Source organism: Pristis pectinata, chromosome 13, assembly GCF_009764475.1.
Source record: "Pristis pectinata isolate sPriPec2 chromosome 13, sPriPec2.1.pri, whole genome shotgun sequence".
Lineage (NCBI taxonomy): Eukaryota > Metazoa > Chordata > Chondrichthyes > Rhinopristiformes > Pristidae > Pristis > Pristis pectinata.
Genome location: NC_067417.1, coordinates 37112702 through 37137273, shown reverse-complemented (window position 1 = coordinate 37137273; position 24572 = coordinate 37112702). Strand labels below are relative to the sequence as shown.

The 24572-nt window shown below is 43.3% G+C and overlaps 1 protein-coding gene across 4 annotated transcripts in view; it reads left to right on the top strand.

Annotated features, from left to right (window-relative positions):
• bcar1 (BCAR1 scaffold protein, Cas family member) overlaps positions 1 to 24572 on the top strand; it is a 206342-nt gene that overhangs the window by 92613 nt on the left and 89157 nt on the right. For 2 of the 4 annotated variants that reach the window (XM_052028409.1, XM_052028407.1), the window contains exon 1: positions 15645 to 15862. The exons of the other annotated variants lie outside the window; for them this stretch is intronic. In XM_052028409.1, coding sequence (XP_051884369.1) covers positions 15848 to 15862 — 15 coding nt within the window. In that variant the 5' untranslated portion in view covers positions 15645 to 15847. Of the gene's footprint in view, positions 1 to 15644; positions 15863 to 24572 lie in introns of those variants that run through there. 4 annotated transcript variants of the gene reach the window in all.

Sequence of the window (24572 nt, the reverse complement as noted above, 5' to 3'; positions counted from 1 at the left end):
GAGCCAAAATTGAGGGAATTACCCTCCCATCCTGGAGATAAATTTGGAGCTAACTTCTCTTCATTTATCAGACGCTTGTCACAAAAACATTCAGAGTAAGAGGCTGGAAGTGGGACCAACTTGCTGAAAGTATTATTCAGTGTTTCCCTATACTGTGCTGTTCCTTGATTCTGCTGTTTAGTTATCAGATCTAATAACATAAAATGAATTTAATTATTTTAGAAGCTTCACTCTAGGTAGCAAACTATTTTATCTGTGTCCTGGTTCCTCCAAGCATGTACAGCCCCTCCCCTGGTAATTGAAACGACTGTTTGTTCATGGGCTGGATTTGTGAAGTTGGCTAGTTTCAGCTTGAAGAAGTATTTTGGGCAGGCTGTGTTTAACATATCTGTCAAGAGGCAATCCTGCAGGACTGCACTCTCCCCTCTAATTACACCGGCTTTGCTTGTGATGCATCAGTACAATCAACCCTGAGGCCATACAGGACACCAGGCTGCCATAGCCTGTGAGTGTGCAGCAGTCTGCTAGTGCCAGCTAGCACTGGCTGACCCAAATGGATGTGTTTCAGGTGCCCCCTTTTCCACCCTCTATTGCTCCAATGTTAGTGGGCTAGACATAGCTCCATCATTGCTAAATCTCACCAAACTCCCTGTTCCCACCAATCATTTGGATCATTGCTTGCTGGGCCTAGAACCCTATGGGAATCACACAGACCCCCATGACTGCAGTTAATGTCAGTCATAGCAAGAAGTAGATGAGGCTGGTGTTGAAGGGTAATGTGGAGGGCTTTGAAACGTCGGGTAAAAAGGAGGTGGAAGCCAACAGCAGTCCAGTGGGATGAAGGACAACCAGAAGCCAAGGACGACATTTTGGTGGATTTGTGTGTAAAATAGAAGGAGGAGTCAATCATTGAAGCTGTCACTGCTCTGGGATGGTTGAGGGAAAGGGGGAACGGGGCACAGGAGGTGCAGGCAGAGGAATGCCAATGAATAAAGACTGTTGAAGGAGGAAAGGAGGGCTGGCTCCAACTGGGGGCAGGAAGGAGTTGAAAGGAGGAGGATGATTTGAGGGAGGAGGAGACAATATCAGTATGAACTGGCAGAGGAAGGCGTGGGATCAGTACATTGTCTCATGATAGGAGTCGGGTGGGGGTTGGGCGTCGGATGTGGGAGGGTAACTTTTCGGAAGGAACCAGAAGAGACAGGCTGTTGAAAGTCCAAATGCTACTTTATCCTGTACGTTTGCATTACAGATTAAAAAGTCTTTAAGTAATTGCAGTTAACTAGAATGCATACGTTTTAAAGAAGTTACAAAAAAATTTTCTGGAGGCAGCACTCTGGAACTATTTAACTCCATTCTTTAAAATAATGGCACCAAATTTGTATTTCAGTTTACAGTTTTCTTGTATTTTGCTCTTCAATGTCAGTGAAGGAATCTGAGTCATTACTGCTTAAGGTAAAAAGCCTGTTTAACTACTTGTTTTCATAAGTCAAAGACTGATAATTAGGGGCACACTTAACCTGTCAGCTTTCTGTGAGCTGCGTCAGTTGTCTTGAATCTGTTTGTGAGTTTGTGCTGACTTTGAATATGGCGTGTATAACTAAGGTCGACTTTACTGCCGCTCCTCAGAATCTCCTAGCTTCATTTCAGCCTTATTTTTTCCAAAACGTTCACTTAGCACTCAACTTTCAGTTTTGACTATCAGTCTTGACTCACAAATCAACATTTGTGTCCAAGATGTTGTGTATCCCTACCACTGCTGACTGACCTGATGAGAATTTCCTGGGATTTATTTTTCAGTGTCACATTCCCTGCCCTTGTAGGGTTTTGTTTTTTCTTTAGTTCGGGTAATTACAATGAGTCTTGCTCTGTTGCTGTAAGTGATGTGGGGCTACTCATTATTGCTGCACTCTCCACCTTTGTGTTTCGTGAATGGATTTACCTCATTTGTGTGGCTCTGTCACCAGCTTCCTGTCTGATGCATTCTAGTGTGGGAATGTTACTGGACTAGGAGGCAGAGATCCTGACCATTGATCCAGAGGGGAGATCAAGTGCTGTGGTGGGATTTGGAGAATTTAAGTTCAAGTAATTAAATAAGTCTGGAGTTAAAGCTAGCCTCATTAACTGTAATCATGAAACTACTGGATTGTGATGATAACCCGTCCAGTTCATTAATGTCTTTCAGGGAAGGAAATCTATCATTCTTGTCCTGTCTGGTCCATGTGTGACTCTAGACCCACACACATGGTTGACTATGAAATCACTTTTCGGTTTAAGGGTAGTTAAGTATGGACAATAAATTTTGACATTTTCAGTGATAGCTGTATCCTGTGAAAGAATGGGGGAAGTACCAGCCAGAGAGGTGCTGCTTGTTAAGTTTTGCTTACTGAGGTGGTGGCTGGGGAAGTTCGTGAAAACTTGTGCCAAAATCTTTAAAGCGCAGGCACTTCAAAGTCCTGAAGATGTATCCTCAATGCTATCTGTCCAAAATCCCCCAAATCCAGTGGCAAGAGTCAGAGATATAGCATGGAAACAGGCCCTTCAGCCCATCGAGTCCATATCAACTGTCAACTACCCATTTACACTAAAACGTCAAAAATCCCATTTTTTTATTCTCCCCACATTCTCATGAATTCCCTCCAGATTCTGCCACCCACCTACACACAAGGGGCAATTCGCAGCATGTACCACCAGACATAAGGACAGCTTCTACCCCAATGTGATAAGACTATTGAACGGTTCCCTTATACAATGAGATGGACTATGACCTCACGATCTACCTTGTTGTGACGTTGCACCTTATTGCACTGCACTTTCTCTGTAGCTGTGACACTTTACTCTGTACTGTCATTCTTTTTACCTGTACTACATCAATGCACTCTGTACTAACTCAATGTAACTGCACTGTGTAATGAATTGACCTGTACGATCAGTTTGTAAGACAAACTTTTCACTGTACCTCAGTACAAGTGGCAATAATAAACCAATACTAATACCAGTACCAACCTGCACATCTTTGGAATGTGAGAGGAAACCCACACTGTCACAGGAAGAACGTGCAAACTCCATGCAGACAGGATCCGAAGTCAGGATTGAACCCGGGTCACTGGCACTGTGAGGCAGCGGCTCTACTTGTGCCAGTGTGCTGCCCCTTGTGAGTCGACGTCTGCATCCTCTGCCAGGCCAACATCCCCAGCATTGGGGCTTTAATTACATTCAGCCATCTCTGACGGGCAGGCCATGTCACTTACACGCCCAACACCAGACAAATCTGAAACACTATTTCCAGCAGTGTCATAGCAAAAGATTACCAGGAGGACAGAGGAAGTGATTTAAGAATGTTCTCAAAGCTCCCTGGGAAGAATATAATGGTGTCATTGGCATTTAAGAATCATTACCTGTGACTCCTCAAAGTAGAGGAGTGTCTGGGAAGGTATTGAGCACCTGGAAGCCCAGCGCAAATCGGGGAAGGGGCACACCACCTCCCAAAGGACCCACCCGCCTTCCCCCATCGATCACTTCCTGTCCCACCTGTGGCAGAGTCTGCAGGGCCTCGACAGCCAGGTCAGATCCCACAGAATTGGAGTGAAGCAAATCACCATCGATCCCAAAGAACTGCACAAGAAGAACAGTAAAAACCATGAGCCCTGTAACTGTTGGTTGGAATTTCTCTCTAAAGCTGCTAACGTTGTGCTTTAACTTCTCGGACCACAGGACCCATGTGCTGGCAGATTTCTTCTGGTTACGTTTCAACTGGATGAGGTTGATACGAATACATTTTGAGGAATTTTCATTTAAAAGCGACAGGTGTTGTCGGTTCCATTGTTGTAAATAAGCCGGTTGCTGGATTTGCTGTCCTCTCCCAGAGACTCTTAATAGCCTTGTGCATGCTGACGAAGCCATTGATATTTAGGAGGGAGCAAAAAGCCCAGGAGCAAGTATCTCCATTTAAATGGAACTACCTTCCTCAGCTTGGAAGGGCCACAGGGGGCTGGATTTCAATTGAGCTGAATTTGGAGATAATGAGATACACAGTGGCCTATTAAAAGGTTGCATTATCTCTTCACTTATCCTTGACTGTCCTCTGACTGGCGCGACGGTTGGATGGAAGTGATGGAGTGGATGCAGACTTTTGCAAATTAAATTTGGCTATTAACAGAAATGCCTAACAGTGTTTTATGGATGCAACAACAGAGTAATATTAGATTGCATTATGTTCCAGCTAACTCGGTAAAAGCTAGTGGTTAGCATGCCCTGAGATGAGTACATCTTTGTGGGAGGGTGGGTGAGGGGGAAGGAAAAATGCGTAGTGGACAAGATCTCCTGTCATTGTGCATTCCTATTGTAGATTTATCAGAACCTGAGATTTTTAGCCCCCTCCTGCCAAATAATGATTTTGCACCCGTCTCTTCCTGAAGATCAGCTAATGTGCTACCACTAAGTCAGTCCAATCAGATTCTCGAATAATACAAGGGAAGGAGACGTGAACAAATTTTACAACACAGATAAGTCTCAAATCTCTTCGGCTCCATGTGATTCCTTCAGCCTGTGTTCATGCCGAAGATGTTTTCTGACAGCGTTTGGTGGGATGGAAGGACTAGGTCTTGTGCTCCTAGGTGATTATCATCAGCACTTCACTTCTTCCCAGTCTTATTTCTGGTCTTGTATACAGCAACTGTGAATATAACTTACCTGAAGGTACCTTGCCCATTGTTAATGTGTGAATGGTGGTAGGCAGTGAAATTCAAGGGGCATCACAGCTGGATATGATCCATTCATAATCCAGTGTGTGCAAAACACTTTCAGACAGGACAGTTGAACAGAAGTATGAAGCAGGAATCTGATTTTTTTTTCTGTCCTCCCGAGTCTCTGTAATGTTGCATCATTGTCCTGGGCTAGCACAACATGGATCTGAAATCAAACCTGACTACTCTGGCCAAATAGTCTCAGCTACCCATGGAGTCCAAGTACAATGCTCTGGATTTATCATTTGCTCTCCTTACCACAGACTGTCCTGACATGCAACATGTCCAGGAAGCTGGGGCAGCCACAAGGCCCAGAGCTTCACATTTCTCAGGAGTCATTAGCATCAACACCTGCTTTTAAATTTTTCGGCTTGTTTTCACAGCCTCTAGATAGCCAGGCTTGGCTGAATGTTGGGTGGGACTCCTGTGGCACCAGGGAGTGGAGGGAAGCTTTGGGGACGGGGGTGTCTGTGAGATAATGGGTTACTGGACATGATGTGCTGGAAGGACATTAGCAGCTGCCAGTAGTTGGTAGCGAGTGTGCTGGTGTGGACGCGGGGGGTTCCAGAAAGGAGACTGTGGGCCCACAATAGGGGGGCGGTTCCTGATTGTGGCTGAGTGTCTGATCACAGGCTTGTGTTGAATGGAGGGAAGGTTCGTTTTGGTGGAGGGAGGTGGCATCGGGGATGGTGTTGAGGGGTGGGGATCACTGGGAAGTGGTGGGAAGCATATTTGTTCTCCAGGCGCCAGCACAATGCTGGAAGGGGAATTACTTATCAAACCTGCTCATACTTTTCCTTTCAGAACCAAATTACCTCAGCCCTGGGAGACTCTGTCTGCAGGCAGTAAATTAAAACTGTTATCAAAATAGTCAGATGACAGGCCTGCCTCTACAAAACAAGATATACATCTGCTGCATATTCTTGTACATTTCCTGTGACATAGAATGAGGCCATTGGGCCCATCAAGTGTCTGCCAGCTCTCAGAGCAATGCCATCAATTCCTGCCACCTATTCTCCCTCACATGCCCATTAACACCCCTTAATTCTCCCACCATCCACCTATACTAGGGGTAATTTACAGTGCCCAATTAACCTACCAACCAACATTGGGATTCACTGGGGTAGTTCACAAGGTCATAAGAAGAATGGGCAAACTCCATGTAGGTGACACAGAAATGTAGTCTACATCTCTGTGTCGTCTAGTCTCCACTTTCCACTAACATGAGTTGAGATTGGGTTACCTTTTCATTCCATTTTTGTCTCCACCACCACCTCCCTCCCCTCCCCACTCTGTTCCTGCCTGTGCTTGGGGTTTCAGTTTGCTCCCAGTGAGCTCCTTGCTCAACAGCTGAATTTTGGCCAAGGCAATTACTTGCCACACAATAGAATGGACTGATATCTGAGCGCTGCTATACTGAATATAGGCCTGTCAGTACAACTGCACATGAGCTTCCCCTTCCCCTAAAACAGATTGGTATGTGCTTAAGAGACAGATGGTGGCATCTTTTAAAATATTTCACCTCAGACCATAGCACATGAATATAAAACCAACATTATACATAATGCATAATTGAGGATCATGGTGATAACCCAGCAAGTAGTGTGCAGTCTTTCATGTTTTTTTTAGTTGTATCTCATGATCAGCACACAAACAATATATTAACTGATTTCTGTGATGGAGGAGGTGATACGAGGATCATTCTGTACTCAAGGGTTCCAGTGACCTATAAAATCCTACCCTGTAACCTGATTCTCCCAATCCACAAATGTCTTCTCAAGCCTTATAAAATCTGTAAGTGGATATGAAGTTATTGGGTTGGGTTGTGGGAGGACCTGCATGTCTTTAATTTACTTGTATGTTGTGCTTGTGAGCTCATTACTAAATAGCGAAGGTAACCCTGGAGAACCTTGGCCCTAGAGAGGAAATGCCATTCCCTCCATTATTGGGATAAGATACATTTCTCTGGGAATGTAGTGCATTCCTGAAATGTTCACATGAGCTTGTTTCCGAAAGGGTGAGGGGGGGGGGGGGGGTAAGTGAGGCCCTGGAGAAAGATCTTTATTTCTGATCAAGCAGCTGATTTATCCTGAAACAAAAGAACCAACTTTACATCACAGTTTTTAGTAATGTCTTGGGAAAGTGCATGTTTGTTGCTTCGTATCTCTGACACTAAGCAACAAGCCATTCATTGCACACTTTACTGCTGCTTGCTGTTACCCAAACACTTTATTTCTTTTGCACTGGGTCTTGGTAAATTTACACAACATGCAATGTGGTCCAAAGAAAACATACCAAGAAGGCAATTGGAAGGTCTCTGGAGGATCTGAGAGGCTCCTGAAATTAAAAGTTTGTAATTCATTTGTAGGATGCGAGTGTCACTGGCAAAGTCAGCATTTGTTTCCCATTCCCCATTGCCCATAAAGTTGTGAGGCTTGATATGCCATTTCAGGGGGCAGTTAAGGGTCAAAGTCATTGCTGTGGATCTGGAGTCATGTAGGTGATGTTAGGCCAGGCTAGGTAAGACTTCCCTCGCTATAAGAGATTTACAAACTTGGTGAGTTCTTACAACAATTCAGTAATTTCATGGTCATCATTACTGAATCAGTTTTATTTTAGAATTCCAGATTTACCTGATTAGTGAAATTTAATTCTCCAATTCCTGTGGTGAGATTTGAACTCCTGTTTTAGATCATTGGATCAGACTTGCTAGTTCAGGAATTTAGCCACAATGCCACTGTGCCTGCTATCTTGTGTATTTTGTTGTGGGAAACCCAAGGGTGAGATTACAGGACCAGTTTTGTTGATCACTTACTGAAACATCAGGGATGGGGGGTTTTGTTGGTTGGGAAGGACTGGGGCTAGCAGTAATGTCATGGAACACCAGGAACACGTTAAACCAGAGTTAACAACCTCACAAACAGAAAAGATGTTAACTCTGCCGACTCCACAGATGAGGCTGGCCAAAGGGAAAATGGGAGATGACTTAAAGAAAAGAAGCTTATTAAAGCTAGTGTAAACTTGCACCACATCTATTGCAAACAATGTAGGGTGCAGTTTGCCTCCCTCCTACATTTTCTCAACTGGATTTGCAACAGCTAGCCAGCTGACAGAGTTTAAATGCACAAAGTTTATAAATAACAATAATAAAATCCTGGCAGTTTAATGTACAGCTATTCCTTATGGCTAAACTGCAGAAGCCGAACTTCATTTAAAAAGTACTTTCACTCTCAAATAGTATTATCGCTTTGGGCATTGCAGCCAATACTTTAAAACTACTGGCATGACATGTAATCACCATAGCGATGAACTAAATGACTGTCTCTTATACCTTCTTGTTAATATTAAGAGTAAATCTAAATGTAACCATGTTTAGAATAGTGAATTTTTGGATTTCCCCAGGGTAACCCAACGAGAAGGACATCTCTTGTTAAGGCTCCATGGGGAAAGTATTCACAACTTCCTTATGCTGAATTAGTGGACACCATACACAATTGGCTCAGTGCAATGATGGCTATTCAACCAAATTCATTCTGATTTGAATATCTAATGAGAAGATTGTGTAAAGCGTTACAGAACATTCCTTGGCTTTTCATGACTTTACTGAAGTGAAGTATGAAATTGGTGATCCAATTTTACAGATTGAGCACTTTATATTAATTTTTGCTAACTAGCTCCTTGTAAATTCTGTCACAGCAGCCACTGAGCACAATCAAGTGTCCATTGTAACTGCAGCAAGCTGTAAAATGCATTTGAAAGGACATTGCCATCTGGAATTAATGGCTTGCAAACACAACCTTTTCAATAGGAATACTTGGGAAGAGGTTAATCATCCCACAGCTGCCACATAGCAGCAGAGCATCATCAGGGGTCTGTGAAGCCAAGATCATTGAGGAGGCATTGGTGGACAGGAGTGTTGGAAGGTGGGGGAAGGAGTATGGGTGTAGATATGGTGGAGATTCCATGGGACAACTTTTGGCCTTTCATTGTAGCCTAAATGGAAACACCCAAATAGATATCCCCTCTACAATCAGAAGTTATGGGGAGACCAATTGGTACCCCCAAAATGCTCTCCAGCAGTCCATTATAATCATCCAAATTCTGAAATGGTTAATTTTCACCTTAGGAAAGCATGTAATAATTCCACTAAAGTGCTTATCTTAAAATTTGAGATTGTATTAGGAACATATCTCTTAAAATTGGACCAATATGCATACCAGTTTAGGTACAGTTTAAACATAAAAACTATTCTGTGCACTGGTGATAATTTCCAGGCTGATCAACAACTGTTGGGAAATTGGCCTGAGTACTTTGGCCATAATTGGCCTTAACAGGGATAACCTTTGCCCAACGTCAAGCATGCTTCCTAGAACACCATCTCGTGTGCAGCGCAACTGAAGGAAATTGTCTTGCAGAGGTGCAATCCATGACCTGCGATTTAACATCATTGTAACAGAAGGAGCAAACCCCACAGGAAGTTGGTAAAGGGATGCAAGCTGAAGAGGGCATTGATGTTTTGTTCACAGATTGTGTCAGATTGTTTTCCCATGCTTCAGTTTTGTCCACAAGCATCGCAAAGATCACAGCAAAGTTATATTATGCACCTCAGTTTAAAATGCTGTGATTACCAGCCCTCTGAGTCCATTGCTTGAGGCCATTTGTGGCATAGCAGCCCATGGGGCCAGCCCATCCTTTTGCCCCTCTTACCTCCATGGCAGTTGTTTTATGGTGCTGTGCTGACTCACTTCCGAACAATCAGCACAATGACTGTTAGTTCTGGAGGGAACAACTATCCAGAAGCTGCACAGCTAAAGTTTCGGCTTATTGATTCAGGGAAGAAATTGCCCAACTAATTTTATTTTAACATGCTGTTCACCAATTTTGTGTTTTGTTTACTTTTCTTTGGCTGGTTGCCCAGTTGGGCTGCAGAGCTTCTTGTAGTGTCTGGTTAGCATATGAAAAAGGGGGAAAGTCTAATTTCTCAGAGCTGATGCTCAGTTTTGGTCCTTCTGTTTAAATAGGCATGCCCCGTGTTTAATTGGACATTTTGGGTTGGGCAGAGGCTGACCAGGTTGAGGCCAGATCTTAAGAGGGGTGAAGATTGATCTAACATTCCAGGACTCTTCCCTCTTGGGTACAGGTTTTAAAATCTGAAAGGGTTGACTATGTTAGAAACAGATCCTTATCTGTTGAATACTGAATTCCTGAACCATGGGCATCAATTCAAGATAAGGGATCTAATGTAAATAAACAGTTTCTATAGAATTTCTTCTGCAGAAGGGCATGCAGAGTGTAAAAGGATGCTTGTGGCCGAAGAAGAAATGTTGGCATTTCAGATAGACAAATTTTGAGTGACTAGAGTGAACAATAGTCATGAAATTTGAGAGATGTTATAACACACTTTCATGAGAGAAATAATGTATATGGATGGACCAATGACCTTCCTGTTTGAGTTGTCTTATTGTCCTGTTGTTTCTTTCTGATGTTTTTATTAAAAAACTCATTGTATAGAACCATATAAGACTAAATTTGTGACCTTAATCATAACTGATCATAGTTAAAAAGATCCCTGGGGTACTGCCAGTGCCTGTACTCTGAGTCTATTTTATTAAGCATTATCAAGTTTGATTTGAATGTTCAGTTTATTTATAGGTTGGAGTGGGAGGAAGGAGGATCCTGTAATTTTGTTTTGTCTATGAATGGACACCTTCTCTTCCCATTAGGTACATCTATGAATTAAGTGGGGTGAAGCTTTTATCAATGCAGTAATCAGTGACACAGTCTGCTGTATCGGGAATTAATGGAGAGATGAGTCTCCAGAGTCGTGAGTTTCAACCAGTGCCACAGTTTCAGCTGAATGGAGATGCTAAATTTTACTGATCATAGACCTCTAAAAGGAAAGATTTTCATTTGTATCCTGTCTCTTTTACCTCAGGATGTCTCAGAGCATTCCACAACAATGTACTTTTGAAGTTTACTCATTGTTGCAACAAAGGAAGCATTGCAGACCCTTTGCATTTTGCAAGGCTCTATAAATACAATGCGACTAATGGTCAGATAATCTACTTTAGTGTGTTGGTTGAGGCAGAATATTGGCAGGACACCGAGATGTTAATTCTGGTCTTTTGAAAGAGTATTTTAGGATCTTTTATATTCACCTTACAGAGCAGGTCTAGACATTTGTCCAGATGATGCCTTTTCACCACGGGATGGCAGGTACACATTTGGCCCTTCTCTGTTATTTAATTCCTTTTGTAGAATAAGTCAACCATGTTCTTTTAAAAAAATAGGCTTAATTTCTTATGGACCAACTGCAACCAATAAAAGTAATTGAAAAAATTTATAATGGCTTTACAGCAAAAAACTGAAGTGGTGCATGATGTGGCACTGCCAATAAAATGTGCTGTTGAAAATGGTGCTCATTTAGTGTAAATTTCACTTAAACTGTAGTGTATGTGCCAGTTTACGGTGTGTCACCAGTGGTCACCATTGTTTCCTAATTCTAGTCCAGTGCATCTGTCAAGGCAATTTTCAATATTACCAGGAGGAAGAAACCTAACTGTGAGATGTTGAAACCCAGGGGGAAGGGAAGCATGGCAATTTGGACTTATCAGCAGGCTGACACACAGAGCTCTAGGTTTTCAGAAAACTGTCAGGGCACTTTCTCAGCAGTGCTCAAAATTCTGACAGAACGGGGCCATGTGAGTTGTCATGTTGCATTTTTGATTGGTTTTGTTTCCACTGTGGTCAGAGCCATTTCTTGCTGTTTATTAGAGATGACAAACTGAGCCTATTGCAGGATGAGATCCAAATCAGCAGTAACATTAAAAGCATGTTCCATCGCAATCACACCATATCTCAAGATTTTCCTAAGGTGCGTTAAATGTAAACATGGGACTTTAAAAATGATGGGCTGTTATTGTACCCCTTTTTCTTTCTCAAACCTGTTCACAACTGGATCTCTTTGCTATTTTCTCCCTCCTGTGGAACACCAAACAGCACAAGCAGGGACAAAGGGATAGAGTCTCCACTGTTTCTTTCAACCTAACATGCCTGAAATCAGTGAAACACTCAAAAAGATGCATAATTTCAATCTCACATTGAATTCAGTGCAAATTGAGCTTCTATGATTTTTGTTTCTGCATTTTATTGGATTTAGTTTTGGCCATGATGCACACAGGATAAATTAGTGACTGTTGAAAGTTTCTGGTAATTCTGTTGTATGCAGATTTTCAAGGAGAGTTTGAAAATTAAGATACTTTTTTTGCCACCACTACATGATTGAGCATATTTTAAAAGTCTAAAATGAAATTTGTAATATGCAAAGAAACTGATACTAATATAACTAGCAAATAGTTCTAAGTACTTTAAGCTTTTTTCAGTCATCCAAAGTGAAAATATTCAGAACTTGTGGATTGACACTGTTTATAGTTGCTTACTTTAGTGATATATCAATCTTTAGCTATGTTAATCAATATGTACTAATGCACACTTAAAAATATTGTGGGCTTTGACGCAAACTTTTGAAAATTGCCTTTTAAAATGCTTCCAATCGTGCATACTCATTATGGATTTTGCACTTGATATGCAAATAAATTTGAGAAAAGACTTGCATCCCAGAGCAGCACAGTTGTGGGCACAATCTGGCCTCTGATCACTGACTGCACTCGAGGCAGAAACACTGGCCCCAGTCCTGATGTAGGGTTTCAACCTGAAATGTTGACCATTCCTTTCCCCTCACAGATGCTGCCCGACCTGCTGAGTTCCTCCAGCAGATGGTTTGTTGCTCCAGATTCCAGCATCTGCAGTCTCTTGTGTCTCCAACACTACCTCAGGAATGGGATGGATATAAATGCTGGCCCTGCCATTGACATGTTTGAATTAATAAATAAAAAGATCAATGAGAAAGACGAGACAGCAGATGATGGAGTGAAGATTGGTAGTGGAGGTGGTTGGTATATAAGTTGTGAGAAGGATAAGAAGTAAGAGACGATTGAGAGAAACAGCGAATGTTGCAATAATGATGCTGAATGAAGGAGACCAGAGAGGCAACGGTGGAATAATTTCTTCCCAGGAATTTATTGTGAATAAAGTACAGTTTTGAAATAAAAGAGACACTTTAGTGGCAGACAAAAGTGTGTCTTTCACCCAGTTGATGAGCGACCTGCAACAGTTAATGTCTGTTTCAGTTTGTATCCCTGGGGACAACTGGTAGATCACATTTACTTTAATGCAAGGCTCTTCACAGTTAAGTCAGATGATTTTCGAGCATGGATCAGCACTTGGAATTATGATATCACAATGATGGAAATGTGGTTGAAGGAAGGGCAGGATTGGCAACTTAATCTTCTGGGGTATAGAAGTTTCAGATATGATAGGGGAGAATGCAGAAGGTGAGGGGAGTCATTCTATTGATGAGGGAAAATATAATGGCAGTGCTTAGAGAATATGTCCTGGATGGATCGTCCAATGTGGCCATATGGGTAGAAAATAATAAGAGTGATGATCACTTTTCTGGGGTTATACTGTTGGCATCCAAATAGTCAATGGGAGGAGGAGGTGTTAGGTATAACGGGAGACATAAGGGCCATGCGATCTATCCCAGGTTACAGTGGGAAGCAAGGGAGGAGATAGCTGGGGACCAGACGAAGGTTTTTGCATTTTCGTTAGCCACAGATGAGGTGCCAGAAGATTGGAGGGTAGCTAATTTTATTTCTTTATTTAAGAAGGGCAACAGTGATAAGCCAGGTAAGCACAGGCTGGTGAGCCTCATGTCAGGGTAGGGAAAATATTCAAGAAAATCCCGAGGGCTAAGATTTATGTATATTTGGAAAGGCAGGGGCTGACCAAGGATAGTCAGTGTGGCTTTGTGCCGAGGAAATCCTGTCAGGCACGGTAGTGTAGCAGTTAGCGTAACACTATTGCAGTGCCAGCGACCTGGGTTCAATTCCAGCCACTGTCTGTAAGGAGTTTGTATGTTCTCCCCGTGCCTGTGTGGGTTTCCTCTGGGTGCTTTGGTTTCCTCCCACGTTCCAAAGACGTATGGGTTAGGAAGTTGTGGGCATGCTATGTTGATACCAGAAGTGCGGCGACACTTGCGGGCTGCCCCCAGAACATTCTATGCAAAAGGTGCATTTCACTTTGTGTTTCGATGTACATGTGACCACTATAGATATCTTATTTGATTTTGAGGAGGTGACTAAGATGATTAATGAAGGCAGAGTGATAGACATTGTCTACATGGACATAAGTAAGGTATTTCACAAGGTCCTGTATGGTCGGCTGGTCCAGAATGGGATACAAAGTGGGCTGACTAACTGGATCTAAAATTGGCTTGGCAGGCAGGAGGTAATGGTAGAAGGATGCTTTTATGATTGGAAATCTGTGACCAGTGGTGTATTGCAGGGATCAGCGCTGGGATAGTTATATATTAATGATTTGGATGTGAAAGGAGGAAGTATGATTGCTAAGTTTGTGAAGACACAAAAGTTGGTGGTGTTGTCCAAGAATTCAGCAGGATATAGATGAGATGGAAAGAAGGGCAAAGTGAATTTAATCCTGTAAATGGTAGGGTGCTAAGGAATATTGATGAACAGAGGGACTTTGGGGTTCAAGTCTATAGTTCCCTGAAAGTGGCAACATAGGTAGATAGGGAGTGAAGAAGGCATATGTCAGGGCACAGAATGTAAAAGTTAGGATGTTATGTTTACAAAACTCTGATAAGATTGCACCTTGAGTATTATGTACAGTACAGGAAGGATGTGGTTGTGCTGGAGAGAGTGCAGAGGAGATTCACCTGGATGTGGCCTGGATTGAAGGGCCTTAGTTATGGGGAGAAATTGGACAAGGCTGTGCTTGTTTTCCCTGGAGTGAAGGGGGCCGAGGGGTGACCTTACTGAGGTATATAAGAGGCATGGGATAGGGTAGATAGTCAGAATCTTTTTCCCACAGTCAGGGTATCAAAAACAAGAGGGCATAGGTTTAAGGTGAGAGGAAGGAGTTTTAAAGGGAATTTGAGAGAAAAGTTTTTTTCTTAAACAGAGTGGTTGATGTATGAAACTTGCTGCCAGAGGAGGTGGTGGAGTCAGATACAATCACTGTTTTTAAGAGACATTTAGACAGGCACTCAAATAGGTAAGACATAGGATCTGGACCAAATGCAGACAAATGGGGTTAGTGTAGATGGGCAAAATGGTCAGCATGGACGTAGTGGGCTGAAGGGCCTGTTTCTGTACTATACAACTCTGACTCTAGATCAGCACAAATGCTGCTTCTCCACTTTGAGCAGTGTTCCCAGTCAGTGGAGATGTTGCACTTCTTCATGGAGGCTTTGAGCATGTCTCTGAATCATCATCTCTGTCTGTCTGGTAATCTCTTCCCATCACAGAGGTTGGAATAGAGCGTCTGTCTCAGTGGCCTGGTTTTGGGCATGCACATGATGTGTCCTACCCAACAGAACCAGCTGAGTACAACTAGAGCCTCAGTGCAGGAGATGTTGTTTGGGGGAGGATACTGGCGCAGTTCACTTATCCATGCAGTGAATTTGGAAGATTTTGTATTGATGGTACCTTCATGGCTGCTGTCGGTCGTCTATGTGGAGGATGGGGAAGTATATGGAGGGTGGGATCACTACTGACCACTGGACCATGTGTTTAGTACCATAGCTTAACGTTTTGATCAACAGTCTTTTCCTCAAAGGCTGTAAAACGGGGACACTTCTTCAAGAGTACACTCTCCCTTTGTGCCGTGTCTCTGCTCTGCACAGCGCCATTCAGTGGCGGAGCCTTCTCACAATCGCGTTCTCAGTGGAAGCTCATTGAAGTGAAAAGACTTTGACTGTAACCAATCGTATTGCAGCCAGAGACCTTGGGAGTCTGAATCCTGTGGAAAGTATAAGATTACCTAACGAGCATTCACTCCCAGGCAGTGTGCTTGTGAGCCCCTCGCAGTATCTCATACCACACAAGTGAGGTCACACTACTAGATGATGTATTAAACTTACAATACGCTACAGGAGAGCGGCGAAGGAGTTTTATCTTCAGGAACTGGGGACCTGGAGTGGTTTCACATCACGAAGAGGGGAAAAGAAGCCCTTCAATTCAATGATGAACTACTTGGTAAGTGAAAGCTGCTGTGTGGAAGGTCGGGGGTTGCAACTTTTCTGGCTGGGCTGCGCCGTTATGTGTAGAGAGCTCCCGGGGCTGGTCACTGGACCTGTGTGGAGGTTGCTGTTCCCTCTCCTGCCGCCCCGGAGCTTTCCTTTCATCGTCGAGACAAACCGAGTGACTTCGAGCACAGCCGGTCTCTCGGGTGCAAGTTGCTGTTTGAGAAGCGGGGCCCATTTCCAGGAGTTTTGATCTGGTCCCTGCTCTGCAACTTGTCAGTGACGGGATCCGCAAGCCCTTGCTTCCTCTTGACACTCAGGCAGCCAGGGTTAGCGGGCGGAGCAGCCCCGGGAAAGAAAATCACAGCACGCTGAAAAGTGTGGGGTTACTTCTCGCCCTTTTGTCATTGTACCAGTTTCAAGTTTGTTCCAGCAATCAGATTTAACAGCGAGCCGTATTCATTGGCAACGGGGAGTCCAAAGAGCTTCCTGTTCGGTTGGGATCTCGAGTTCGGGGTGAAATAGACTTTGGGACTTTTTTTTGGAGGGGGTGGGGGTTTGTGTTGGAAGTGAAGGGAAAAAGAGGGTTTCAAATCTTGGCAGACCCGTAGGTAGGCAGTCACATATGACGCTGGGAGGAAGCTGTGGGAGCTGGCGTGTGTATTTCGATGGTGGAGTGAGATTTGTACCCCGAGGACATGAAATCACAGCTCAGCCCAGCTGATGAATCACAAAAGGCAGGTGTCAGCCTACAGTCAAGGTGAGCTCAATAGAAGGGTGTAATTTAAGACTCTCTGTGTGTGCTACACATACCTGTTTTTTTTAACAACTTTACAAGTTACCCAAAGTGTACATTTAATGAGAGCTTTCCTGCCAAAGGATGTTAGTATAAATTGTAAACAGGTTTGACTGAATCATGGGTTCTGCAGCAAGTGCAGCTTTGAAAGAAAGGTTCCTCATGTCTCCTTGGCTGAGATTTCTTCTCAGTTGTCTTCTGTCCAAATCGCCTTTGTTAGCTCTTGTACACCGTGCCGGCCTGTCCGACTGTGAGAACAGCCAGTCAAGTCTAAACCTGCCCTCATCTAATGTCCACAGAAGTGAAATAATAAGAAAATGCAGGAAACACTCAAAGGTCATTGACCTGAAATGTTAACTCTGTTTCTCTCTCAACAGATACCACCAGAACTGCTGAGTGTTTCCAGCATCTTCTGTTTTTATTTCAGATTTCCAACATCAGCAGTTTGATTTTCTGGAAGGGAGTTAATGTTGGGAGGAGTGGCCGGCGCAGTGGCTCAGCTGGTAGAGCTGCTGCCTCACGGTGCCAGAGACGCGGGTTCAATCCTGACCTTGAGTGCTGTCTGTGTGGAGTCTGCATGTTCTCCCTGTGACTGCATGGGTTTCCTTTGGGTGCTCTGGTTTCCTCCTAACTCCCAAAGATGTGCAGGTTGGTTGGTTAGTTGGCCGCTGTAAACTGTCCCCAGTGTGTAGGTGAGTGGTAGAATCTGGGGAGAGTTGATGTGAACGTGGGACGAATAAAAAATGGGATTAGTGCAGGATTAACATAAATGGATGTTTGATAGTAAGTATGGACTCAATGGGCTGAAGGGCCTGTTTCTGTGCTGTATGATTCCATGGCTCTAAGGAGCACTTGCACTTTTTTAGGAGCCTTTTGTGACTTGGGGTAAACAAAAGTGCTTGGCAGCTAGTGAAGTACTTTGGAATTGAAGTCTCTTGCTTAGAAATTCATCTCCTCCAGTTATGGAGTTATACAGCATAGAAACAGCTCTTCAGCCCACCATGTCTATGCCAACCATCAAGAACCTACCTATACTAATCCTCTTTCTCATTTGGTTTTATAGCCTTCTATGCTTTGGCAATTCAAGTTCTTGTCCAGGTGCTTCTTAAGTGTGAGGGTACTTGCCTCCATCATCTTCTCAGGCAGTCCATTCTAGAGTTGGTAGCACTAGATACTATTGGAACAAATTTAGAAAGCTAGCTGTATCTTCTTCTCAGGCAGTCTAAGGGTGACCAGCTTCCAGTACGTCACTTTGAGGAGTGGAAGATACCAGTTCCTAGTTAGTTTGAACATGGACTGACTTGCACACCAATTACAACATGGTTCGACTCTTGGACCAATGGCAAGTAGTCCAAGACAATTGGAGACCAGATTGTGGTCCGTGGTCTTGGCACTCATACATCTGTGAACTGACACCTGAACACACCAACCACAAGTAGATCAGAGGAATGGATTTTTGGATATTATGGGGTATGTGTAGTAAATGAAGGTGGATTAGGCATGAGGAGCCAAATGGCCTCCTCTTGTTTTAATTTTTATTTTCTTTTAATGTCCATACACAATCGGACCACATGCTTGTTTGACTCTAATCTCCTCCTTCATTTCCCCTCTGAATCCCTCGGTCTCCTTCCCTCCTTCAGATTCCGCCTCTCAGCCACTCTCACCTTTGCTCACCCTCTTCCTCTCAGAACCCCCCACAAACACATCCCTCTCAGTTCCCTCCTCTCCTCTTTCTCATTCTCCCCCACCACCACAACTCTCCCTCTGACTTTCAGTCTCCCTCATCCTCTTAAGGATCATTCCCTCAAAACACTAGAGAAACAAAGGGCTGCAGATGCCAGAATCTAGATGAAAAACACCTGTCCTCTCACCCATCCCCTGCACCTAATAGCAACGCTGTCCTGGTTTGCAACCCAACACAGACTGCCCAAAGTTCCCCAGAAAGCCTTAGGGGTGTATAGTGGTGTTGACAGTGCCTTGGGAATTGGGGTTGTTGCTATAGTATGTTTGGTGTTAGTGAGAGGGGATGCATTTCCTCTAAGGTAGAAAATGTACAGCTAATTTGTGCATGGCAATTTCCCACAAATAATACTGTGATGACCAGATTATCTGTTTTGTGATGTTTATCGGTTGAGGAAAAAAAATTGGCCTGGCCAAAGATTGTCCATGGCGGATTTTTCCATTGAAATAATTCCAGGAGCAGTGCAAACCAGTGACACCTCTACATGCCATCCTGGAAAAGGGGACAGGTAGAGTTGAACCAGGTTCTCCCAGATCTGTATGGGATCACATGGTAGCACAGCAATTAGTGCTGCCGTCTCACAGCTTCAGTGACCCATGTTCAAGAGAATAAGCTGTAGTGCTACAGAGAAAATAAAGAGAGGGGGAATGGCGCTGATGGGATTTATTCTATGATACAATAAGTAAGTAACAATCTACTGGATAAATGCATATGTGTATTACACAGCTTTACTTTTTGAAATGAACAGGAAGATAGGATTTAATAAATGTTCATGCACTTTTGCAGTGATAGTGTGGACTTGACAGCAGATAGTACATTACAGTTTTAATTATAAGGACCAGTTCCATAAACTTGGGTTGTGTTCCCTCATATGTAGAGAGCATTCGAGGCTTTTGAAATGCTAAAGAGGCTTGATAGAATTAATTGAAAGGCACTATTTCCTGGTGGGGAAGTCCAGGGTAAAGGGAAATAGTCTTAAAGTTACAGCTAGTCTGTTAAGCAGTGGGATCAGGAAGCATTTTATCATAAAATCTAATGGAAATGAAGCATTGGTAAATGAAGTAATTGGTAGTGGACACTGAGCCTATTTGAAATTTAAGGTGTTGATTGTTGGGGAAGGTTGCCAAAGGTTGCGGAGCGAGGGTGGACAAGTGCAGTTGTGATACGGATGAGCCAGATCTAATTGGAGGAAAAAATAGTCCTGAGCGTGAACGAGCTTGTTTCCATTCCTTTTCTGATAAAGCAGGTGAAATCCACGTCTCCATTGGAACCAAAAGAGGGGGAAGCATTTAAAGAGGTTCAACTTTTGAAGGCCCATATCTATGTGTCCTTGTACCACATTTAATCTTCATAATCAATCATCGTAGGTGCAAAACGCTCCATTTCTGAGCAGAAATCCACTCAGTAGTGCATAGGGGCCAGTTTGCAAGGCCGTAATGACTTCCACAGGTCCAAGTGGCCGCTGGGTTTCACTGTCCTGACAACTAGGCTTCAGGTGACGGATGCTGTGGCCCCACCCCTGGATTCCACTGACGGGCTTTTGATAACTTGCTGTGGTCAAAATGCCAAAAATTATTTTCTTAAAAAAATAACTTCACTTGGAAATGCCAGCTGTGGGTCTGGAGGGAACTGGCTGAGGGACTGGATTTGCAGTGTACCCAGCCTCTCAGCTCGGCATAACGTGAGCTCTGCCCTGGGGCTCAGCACTGGGTCCAGCAGCATAGCGGGATGTCGGATGTGCTCCTGACACAGAAGTCAGGAACGCGTTGAGCCCTACGGTGCAGCTGGCTGGCGCTTCTGTGTGGAATTGCCTGCGTTTCTCAGCTTCAGTTATTTTTGTTTCAAAATATAACTATTCTAAAATAAATGCAGAATATTAACATCAGCATTTTCATAACAGGTAATGTTATTCCATTACTTGACATAAGCACATCATCAGTTACCATCCATGTGCAAATGTAAAGTAAATCATTCATGGGTATTAACACAAATTTTAACTAATTTGTATGCATTGCAGGACAATCCTAAACTGTGGCCCTTTCCCACAAGCCCATACAGTTTTGTTTTGAAACAATAATTCTATTTACTTATTTATAATACTCAGAACAATTTTAGATTAAACTGCAATTCATGGTGTTCAGGATGCACTCCAGCCCCTTCAGCATCCACTATCCCGGTAAATCTCTGGCAAACGCATGGACACCACGTGCTCCCTCTCCATGGACGCCAGGTGCTCCCTCTCCATGGACACTCGGGTGTAGAAGTCTGGAACATGCTGAGCCACGCTGTGCAAAAGGTTGATGGTTCTCCGCGGAATTACCAGCCAGCGAGCAGCACCCCCAAGCCCTGTGGCAGAATTGTGGACCCATACCAAGCTGCTTATTCACAGGAACGCAAGAAACTAGGAGCAGGAGTAGGACACCAGGCCCCTCAAGCCTGCCCTGCCATTCAGTACAGTCATTACTGATCTATGCTGCCTCGCCCTTCTGTGTCAGTTCCCCATAACCTTCCAGTCCTTGATCTTTCAAATATTTATTTGTCTCCACCTTATTCCATCAACCTTGGCCTGTTTATATTCTGGAAAACAGCCAGTGGAGTGAGATCTGTGAATCTGTGTTCAACGCCATTCCTGTAGCATTACCAATATGATTCTTGGCGACAATAGTGGGTATTGATGTGCCACTGTCACCCTTGGAATACAGCTTTTCCCTCAAGATGTATTGGAACAACCTGGGAGCAACAGCATTTGAGTAATTGAGAATTTCAAGTGAATTACACAGCAGCTTGTGGTTTTGTACGCTTACAGTACTGTGCCCCAGGCTGTTAAGAATACATGCTGAATGCCAAACCCTACCTTGTTTGATAGCAAGTTGCAAACTCCAACACGCCCAACGTCACCAGGTACAAGTTGGGACAGATTGTTATGTTCAGTGTAGGAAGAACTAACTGTGCTTGTTGTTAACTGCACTGAGATTCAGGAAACTCTGGCTGAAGCAACTTGGCTATTTACTGCTGTGGATCCACATATTGTGTCTATTATTTTGTTCTCTCTTTGACCCTGTAGTGAGAGATTCTTATCAAAAATCAAAATAGCTTAGCCCTAGTCTTATTCAATGTGTAAATGGTTTTTTTTTGTACGTAAGAGAATGTGAAACGAGCCTGTGCTTTGGCTTGACTCAAGGAACTGTGGGTCTGTAAATAAAACAGCAAGACTGAATGCCTCCTGGGAATAGGATAATTTTTTATATATCATTAACCGAAATCTCAACATATCAGAAATCTCAAAGAAGCTATTTTTGTAACTAGTTTCTGTGCAACTGTGATTACTGTGTTCTCTGGTACCAGGTTAGTCATAACAAAAGCAATCAGGGATTGGGGAACAAAATTACTTTCATATTTTTTGTGCAGAGCCTTGCAGTAACCCTGAAGAGGTGCTCTCACTTTAGTGCCTGCTGCATATATTTTTAACCAACATTCTTTTCCATTCTCTAGTCTTTGTTTTTGTTTTGTTTTACAGTGTTTATTGTTATTTAATGGGGAAAAAAATCACCAAATTATAGTACATGTAGTCCTGATACAGGGTTTCAACCCGAAACGTTGACAATTCCTTTCCTCCCACAGATGCTGCTCGACCTGCTGAGTTCCTCCAGCAGATTGCTTGTGGCTCTAAATCATAGTACATGTTTGAATTTGAGGGGAAGAGAGATTGCTGGGAATGTTGTGAGAGCCATCAGAGAGTCCATGGGCTGAATGGCCTCCTTAAGAGATGCCACGTGAAAGATGCTGCCTGTCCATGAATCTGTTTCAGGATTGGATCTCAAAGACATCCATTTTTTGCTCGCCAACTCCTAACATTTCTAACCCTCTGCATTCTGACTGGGAGACCGTCCTAGTAATTCAGAGAAAAGGTAGGGAGTCTAAAACGAGAGGGCATGGGTTTAAGGTGAGAGGGGAGAGATTTAAAGGAGACCTGAGGGGCAAGGTTTTCACACAGGGTGGTGGGTATGTGGAATGAGCTGCCAGAGGATGTGATAGAGATGGATACCATTACAATGTTTATAAGATATTTGGGCAGATGCATGGATGGGAAAGGACGTTGGCACAACACCTTGGGCCGAAGGGCCAGTACTGTGCTGTAATGTTGTTTGTTCTTACAAGGTCACCTCTTCTGCTGTTCCTCTCACCCTCTGTGTTAGTTTCATTTTGAAGATAATTTACCCACACATATTCTTGTTTTTTTTTCCTAACAGTCCATGAGCAGGAACTCATGGACTTGATTGATTAGGAGTGGCTGAGACTGATGTGAAATGGGTGAATGGATCATTGCGAAGAAGGGGAAGAACCTTCAAGCCTTTGAAAGCTGTGCAGTGAGCTGCTTACACTGGCATGCAGTTGTGCAATGTCAGACTGTTACTGAGTAAAAGGGATGGAATGTGTCCAGATTCCATTCAGTAAATCAGTAGATCAGGATGATTCAGAATGAGTTTGGTTTGAATTCCTCATAAGGACTTAAATCTACTACTGTGGTAAAAGAAAAGAGTTGACAATGAAGCCAGACCTCCATAAGCTGTGGTAAATTTTAGCCCAAGGGAAGTTGCATGAGGGCTGATTTTTAAGCTGTTTTCATTTCGATTGGGATTTGGGGGAAGATGATGTCTGGAATTACACTACTCAATCATTGTCAGCAGTCTTGTAACAGGGGACCAAGCAAACATAAAGCAGCTCTGAGTTGACTATGGATCAGCATTGCTAGATTCCCAGTTAAGTAGAAGGGCTTGACGGCCAACATGTCCGTACAGCGCTCAGTTGGTTCTGCAGTGGAGTTCCTTCCTGGATCAAGTCTCTGCAGTGGGGCTTGAACCTACAACTGTTTGTTGACACTCACTCAATGAATAGAAAATCATAAGAGGGAGGAGTGGGTGCCCAAATTTTTTTATTTACAGGGTGAATAGTAGAAGTAAATCTGTAAACTGTTTTGTGTTTAGTCTTCACTAATGTATTTTACTGAGTATATTCTTTGTCACCATCTGGCTCTGTGATTGGACTACTGTCCAGTCAAGTTGGGCGAATGTCAACAAGGCACCTGAATCACTAGGTGGCCACATTCCCACCACCAGGAAGCTAGACACTCCACAGTGAGTGATTGAAAAGGAGTGGCTCATAGGCAGTTGTTTTATTTTGACCAGAATGGTCCTTACCTCTGGCCATTGTTTACTTTTCAAAAGCAAAATTATATTTTTCTGTTCCTGGTGGATTTGGTTTCCTGTTATTCATCCAGGATCCAAACAGAGTTCTGGTACGCAAGAGTCTCGCCACAATTATCCTGTGGCTTGAAATACTGCTTGCTCTTGGGTGATATGGGTGGGGCCTGACCTGTAAGTGTATGTGTACAATTTAAAAGTTCAACTCGTGACGCAGCCTAATGTTGATGTCTCTGAAACCTTGGCTGTGAATCAGCCTGGTATATCTTCCTTTTCATCAACCAGTTTGCCTGCAGTTCAGCTGAAGAAAAGCAACTTGCTTTCTTTTTTAAGCGGAGGGCATTGTTGCATTGTTCTGCTTTCTTCTGATGGTGTAAGTTTGTGTCTTGCATCTTGGAGCAATCCTGTGATGCTCCATCCATTTCTAGGAGCATTAAAGTGACATCAAACTCTTGCCTTTTACTCTTGGGTGCCTCATCTTGGAAAATTTATTGGATTGTATCTGGTTTTCCTTCAGTGAGGTGTAAACATTCTGAACTGGCTGTGTAAAACTCCCCAGTAACTAACCCCAGTATAAAATCAGTCACACATACCACTTGTAAATCAGCACAGATTACTGCTATGAGATTTTTTTAAAAGAATGCAGTCCAAAGAATGTTGCCCCTAGAATATTGCCAACTCTGCTTGTTATGAAATGTGAAGATTCTCTTCCATTTCCTTCTGTAGTTTGATTGTGAGATGCAGACATCATGTACTGGCCCCTCATTACCAGTGCTAAAGTGGGATTTTATTTTTTTGAGGCCTAAAGTTCTGCCATGGGCACGAGGAAACCAGTTTAGCAAAGGGAGTGTGGTGAACCAGAGCATGGATGTTAGCTCCTGCAACTTGAACTGACAAGTATCAAACTCAAAAGCACCCGTATTTCAGCTGTATCTAGTGCTTTCACTCTCCATCTGCTTTTGCTGTTGCTTGGAGATGTACAGTA